Source organism: Pygoscelis adeliae, unplaced genomic scaffold, assembly GCF_000699105.1.
Source record: "Pygoscelis adeliae isolate BGI_AS28 unplaced genomic scaffold, ASM69910v1 Scaffold116, whole genome shotgun sequence".
Lineage (NCBI taxonomy): Eukaryota > Metazoa > Chordata > Aves > Sphenisciformes > Spheniscidae > Pygoscelis > Pygoscelis adeliae.
The window spans coordinates 1,332,236-1,338,533 of NW_008825080.1; the positions used below are offsets into that span (position 1 = coordinate 1,332,236).

Sequence of the window (6,298 nt, forward strand, 5' to 3'; positions counted from 1 at the left end):
GTGTGTGGGGGGTGTGTGCGTGTGTGGGGGTGTGTGTGTGGGGGGGTGTGTGTGTGGGTGTAATCATCAACCAAGTGCATTCTGATTAACATTTCAGGTTGAGAGAATGATCAGTGATGTAAGTGCCATAAGATTTATACAGCTATAAAGAGCTAGTAAATAAAATGCCTGATCAAGAGGCAAAGCAAAGTACATTGTAACAGTTAGCTTTTGACCAAATGGTTATTTGGGCTTTAGTAACAAAACTTACAATAGATGTAATCTTGTAACAAACTACTTAAAACAACTTTGACAGCAAGAAAGAAATGTCATTATCACCATGTTGGAATCATTCCTATTCTTTAGAACAAGTACATTTAAAACATATTTGAAGCATATACAGCAGTTTTCTGTTATTTGGCTGTATGAATTAACTTAAAGAGTTCAAACAAACTTTTTGAAGTAACTTCTAAAACTGGTTTCTTACCTCCGGTGCCATAAATGCAATAGTTCCCAACAACTGTCCCTGAAACTCCCCAGCACCAGTTCCTTTTGATGCCAACCTGGCTGCAGCTCCAAAATCAGCAATTCTTAATCTATGACCTGTGCTGTCAATTAGCAAATTGGCACCTGTCAACAGCATAATAAAAATACTGCTAGTTGGCTTTCTATTAAAGGCAAAAGGATGAACAGACATTCTTCCTCCCTCCATTTCAAAACTATAAATAGGTTGATGTTCCCCACCCCCAATATCAAGGAAATCTAAAAGTCAAGGACAAAGTCTAATAATGTCACTTTTCTGTTATGCCTGAACGATACTGCACACAGCTTGAGGCTGTCCGAGAGATTTAGAGGAGCAATCACACTTCAAAAGTAGGACAAACACAGGATTCTGGAACAATGCCTGAACAGGAAATAATGAAAGAAAACGGTGACCTAAAACCCTGGAGGTTTTCATTGCCTCCAACTCCCTGTGAAGTTTAAACTTATTTCATCCTTAAGCAACTTTGAGTTGTCTTGAAGAGAATTACAGAGCAATTGAAAGTTTCCCTATTTTAAGAAGAAATATTAAAGACAAATATTTGCCATCACTATGTTGCTACTTACCTAGATATCTCTCCAGTTCATGGACAGCTATAGTGACATTAAAGCAGTAAGACTGGTATTTCCCAATAAAGTCCACATTTTGCTCAAACACAGTACAACTGTATTTATGTTCAATTAGGATGAAGGAAGAAAACTCATCACAATATTCCTATACATTAGAAATCTGACCTCTTTACCTTGGCTTGTTCACAGATTTTACTATCATTTCAGTGTAAACATTTACATTAATTTAACTAGCAATCTTTAAAGCTATATGGCAACTTCATATTTTATTTGAACAAATTGAGAAAACCAATTTTTCTAAACTATTGGCACGGGTAGCAAACATCCCCAAGCATGCTATGAACATTCTGATTTATTTCAGTAATTAAAGGTTCTTAAGAACGATCAGACAAACCCAATAGAAATACCACTTTTGAGATGGTATCTGAGAGAAGCAATAGGTCTCAAGCCAAAATAGATGCTGCTTTCTGAATATTCTTTTTTAAAAGACATTCTAAGTAATTCTCACCTTTAACATCTCTGTGGATTATCTGATTCTCATGGAGGTAAGAAAGGCCACGTAACAGTTGTTCTGTGTAATTAATAATAACCGATTCTTTGAAGGCTCCATATTTACTTAACAAATGAGCAACTGAACCCCCTAGAAGATTAAAAAAAATACATTTTATCAACACTTATATTTTGTATTAGTAGAATGCAGCACTGCCTCCTAAAATTGGAACTTGGTATTGGTATTCCTAATTTATAAATAGATTTCTCCCCCCAAAAAAACATTTAAAAGTTTCATAGGCAAGAAGTAATATACTTTCTATGTGGAACTGTACACATTAAAGATGTAAGTCTTCATGCTTCCTGGTAATTTTACACTTTAAAAGAATGTACAAAGTACTGTTGCTGATAAAAAACTACACATATTTATCCACATTTTACATTAACGTTTAAGCAGCAGAACAGGAGCTTTCTTTGGGGCAATAGATATGCGCAGCCTTCAGTAAGCGTTCCCTCTGAGGACCTTAATTTACTTTTGTTACCATCCAAGTACCAATATATAGAAGTAAGTAGACAAGCAAGGAAAAGCAGTATCTTCCTCTATTTTCCAAATTTGTTAAATAGATCCTGAAGATTTTGGATTTCCATTATGCCTCTCAAAGTATTCTAACATAACTTGGGCATGAATGAGGTACAGACAATTCCTGATCTTTCATTATCTAAATGTTATAATTTCAGAAAAATTATACTTAAACTTCCTTAGTTTTGAGAAAATATTTTCTGCACTACTACTTGTAATAACACATACTTGGGCCTTGCTTGTTAGCACTCTGGTATTGCTAAGTGGTTTCTGCCAAAGAACGTAAGTTAAGGTGCAATGCTTTCTTTTATAACAAATAAGGATGTATAAAACACCAAATCTAGTCTTGGTAACTGGACGGCAACAACGTACAATCACATTCATAAAATTAATCAAGCTCCTTCTTAAAAAAGCACATAGACTTTCTTGTCCCTGCTCTGTACAATAATGAAAAGATTTCACTATTTGTTACTAAATTACCACTCAATGTATTTAAGATTTGAACATGTTTTTCCTGAAGCATCCTGCTTACTACCTATTATTAGAAATTTACTTCAAGTTCTTAAATGCCTTTGCATATCACCTCACAGAATTTTTATGAAAATGCTCGGGACAAAAACATGTGACAGGTATTCCAAACTTTCTAGCAAAGTTATTTTTAATAATAACTGAAAGTTACACAGCTACACTGAAAATACAAAAGTTTGATGTATTTCCAACTGAAGTGCCTGTCTCTCAAAGTTTCTAACTCCTCGTTTAGATTCAGAAATTGAGGAAAAAGTAGTAGAATTTTTGTTCGGTGCTTCTAACTGCTTTAACTGTATGGCAGATTAGGTATGGAAAATTCCAAAGCAAACAAAGGATGCACCAGTAAGAATACTGCTACGACCACTTAAAACTGTTCTGTAAGTAGACCTTTATACTGGTTACCAACAGCAATGAAAATACAAATTTGCAAACTGAAGTGATGCAAAACGCAGTATGAAACTACACAGTTCAAAACTCATTTTCATTTTCTTTGGCAAAGTAGTTGTTTACCTGCCATCCATTCAATAAAGAGGTTATAGTTGCTCTTCTCACATGTAGCACCCAACATTCGAATAATGTTAGGATGGTTCAGATGACTCATCATCCTTATTTCTTCTCTCAGTGCTTCAACTACCTCTTCTTGCTCAGATGATGTGTTCCTGACATATGTTACCTGTTTCGAAATATGGTATTCAGACTGACCTTACATAATTACCAGTCCTGTAACCCCCCCTTTCAGTACAGTAGCAGGAATAAATTCCTTTTCACCATCTGGAAGTAGCAAGTATTCTTTTATCTCAAGCCCCTTCAGCTGAGAACGTATCTCCATGTGAGACAGTCATAGAAAATTAAGAGTGATCTTCTGGGGAAATACCAACAAAAATCTCTCCAAGTATGGAGTGGGGAAACTTCCCTCTTCACTCTCCTCTGCTTAAACTAGGAATTTTTGTTTTTCTTCCAGATTTTGAAGAAAAGGAAGCAAGATAATGCCTGAAATGGGATTCTGACAGTGTTGTTATTTTTAAGATTTTTACCAGTGCAACGATACTATCTGTTTCATAACTAAACCTCTTATACCAGAAATTCAAGGGGAGGAAGCAGATCGGAAGTCCTGTAATGGAACCCCAGCTCTGATCCATACTAAATCTGAAATAATGGTATGCTGCAAAGAATTGCCCCTGGGCATCAGAATCATCATCATCATCTCTCCACGAGAAGCCTCCAGGACTACATGGACAGTCCTCTTTCATAAGCAAGAGTTTCAAAGGAGGAATAGCTGATGACAGATATTCTTTCCCTGATTAAATGTTTTGAAATTGCTCAATTCCATATGTGTAAGTTCAACCTAGAATTAGTAAGAAAATGTTAGGACTAAGATTCCCTCTGTGTTGGTACCACTGATTCAGACCTAGGGCACTGTCATGGTTTAATCTCAGCCAGCAACTGAGCACCACACAGCCGCTCACTCACTCTCCCTCCAACCCCGGTGGGGTGAGGGAGAGAATTGGAAAATAGAAGTGAGAAAACTCGTGGGTTGAGGTAAAAACAGTTTAATAATTGAAATATAATAATAATAAGCAGAAGCAGCAGCAGCAAAGCAAGTGATGCACAATGCAACTGCTCACCACCCACTGACCAATGCCCAGCCAGTCCCCGAGCAGCGGCCCCCCCCGGCCCAGCTTTCCCCAGTTGATGTACTGAGCATGACGTCACATGGTATGGAATGTCCCTTTGGCCAGTTTGGGGCAGCTGTCCTGGCTGTGCCCCCTCCCGGCTTCTTGTGCACCTCCAGCCTTCTCAGCCAGTAGAGCATGGGAAGCTGAAAAGTCCTTGGCTAGCGTAAGCACTACTTCGCAACAACTAAAACATCGGTGCCTTATCAACATTGTTCTCATCCTAAATCCAAAACACAGCACTGTACCAACTGCTAAGAAGAAAATTAACTCTATCCCAGCCAAAATCAGGACAGGCACCTTAAGTGTGAAAGATTTACTCACATCTTGAGTGCATTTGGGCCTCTTTTCTCAGTCACTCTTCTGTTGTGTATTAATTTAAATATTAAAAATACTTGCCTCAAAGTTGGCTGTTGGATCAGAGGAAACAAGCATTAAACTACATTTCCTCCGCTTAAACTGTTTTAGGGAAAAAAAAAATCTTAAGTAAGGGGAAACTACTTTTAATAGCTACCTTGCAAATAGGGCATTACTTTGGAATCAAGAGATCTGGGCTCCATTCCTAACTCTGCCACTGATTTATGAACTTGGTAAAAGTAAAAATGCATTTGAAGAACTATGCAAGAAAATGGGCATATAAAAAAATTACAGTATTTTTGTCATTTTAAGGAGAAGTGAAAAAAACTGAAAATATTGTGTTAATACCATGCACGTAAAGACTTTATTATGTATTATGTGAGAACACATGACAGGGAGCAGAGGAAGCAAGGAACACGAGAAGTCTGTAGGAGCAGAGAGCTTTTATATTTAATATTCCAAAGAAATACTGAAGAACAAGCACAATATATTCAATAAAGTGAAGTATTTGAAGTATTTACCTGTTTTACAGCCATTAATGTCCCCGTTCCTACATCTTGAGCTTGGTAACAGGAAGAGAAAGCTCCAAGACCAATTTGCTGACCTTTAAGCCATTCTGCATCTTCTCTATAATGGTGTTTTGCTTTGGTATGTCCAGGCAGGGTTTCTGGTGTCTGCAAATTAAATTCCAAATCAATTCCATGTTTACTAGCATGCATCTAAAGTGTAGACATTCTGGACGGTTATGAAATATCCAAGCTTATATGCCTCTCCTCTCCCTTACAGTTCTTTGTACTGCAGGTTATACATGTTTCAGCTGAGACCAGACCACCAGTGTATTCCATAATCCACATACTCCTACTGTATGTAAGAACAGAGAGCCTCCTCTATGTTACTACCGGAGGTGAAAGGCAAGATTTAAGGACACAAATAGGAGCAAGACTTTTTTTCTAGATTCCTGATCTTTTGTCTAGTTAAGGTTTTAGTTAGCACCTATAGTAAACACAACCAAAGTCATGTTGTTTTCTACTTAATTTATTTCTCCCATTTTATGCTTCACATGTTGTTACCTCATGCAAAGGATCACAAATACCCCTTTCTCTATTCTTACTTCTGCTGCTTTTGTCTATTTGCCAGCAAATATCTTTTTTCTGACTTGTAAAGTATCTCACATCTTCTCTCTCAAGATGTGCTGACAACAAGATCTCTTCCAGCTCTGCCTTTGCTTTCAGAAACTAGTTTGGTTTTGTACAATTGCCTTCAAAGTAAATCAGCATTAAGACTCAGTACAGTTCTACTCCTGCTTAAAAACTTTGTTCTCATTTCCTGGTTTCCCCACTTTTACACTTCCTTCTTTGCCATTTTAAAGGTTGGTACATGACATGATGCTTCTCTTCCAAATAACTCCTCTAAACTTGTTAATAACCATGGAAGGATTTGGTTAGCACCCTCAACTGGCAGACTGTTTATACCCCAACTCCTAGGAGAGGGTATTGAGTACCTCTGTGTTTTATGTAACATTGGTAATATAACAGTACTGCTTTATAAATTCAGTGAACCTCAATTGACACTTATGCTAAAC

General features: G+C 37.2%; 1 protein-coding gene across 1 annotated transcript in view; it reads right to left on the reverse strand.

The window, feature by feature from the left end:
* MAP3K1 (mitogen-activated protein kinase kinase kinase 1, E3 ubiquitin protein ligase) overlaps window positions 1-6,298 on the reverse strand; it is a 23,139-nt gene that overhangs the window by 2,200 nt on the left and 14,641 nt on the right. Inside the window, exons 14-17 of the mRNA XM_009326928.1 lie at window positions 5,238-5,419; window positions 3,197-3,359; window positions 1,598-1,729; window positions 467-609 (exon numbers count right to left, since the gene is read on the reverse strand). Of these exons, the coding sequence (XP_009325203.1) occupies window positions 467-609; window positions 1,598-1,729; window positions 3,197-3,359; window positions 5,238-5,419 (620 nt within the window). The remainder of the gene's footprint in view (window positions 1-466; window positions 610-1,597; window positions 1,730-3,196; window positions 3,360-5,237; window positions 5,420-6,298) is intronic.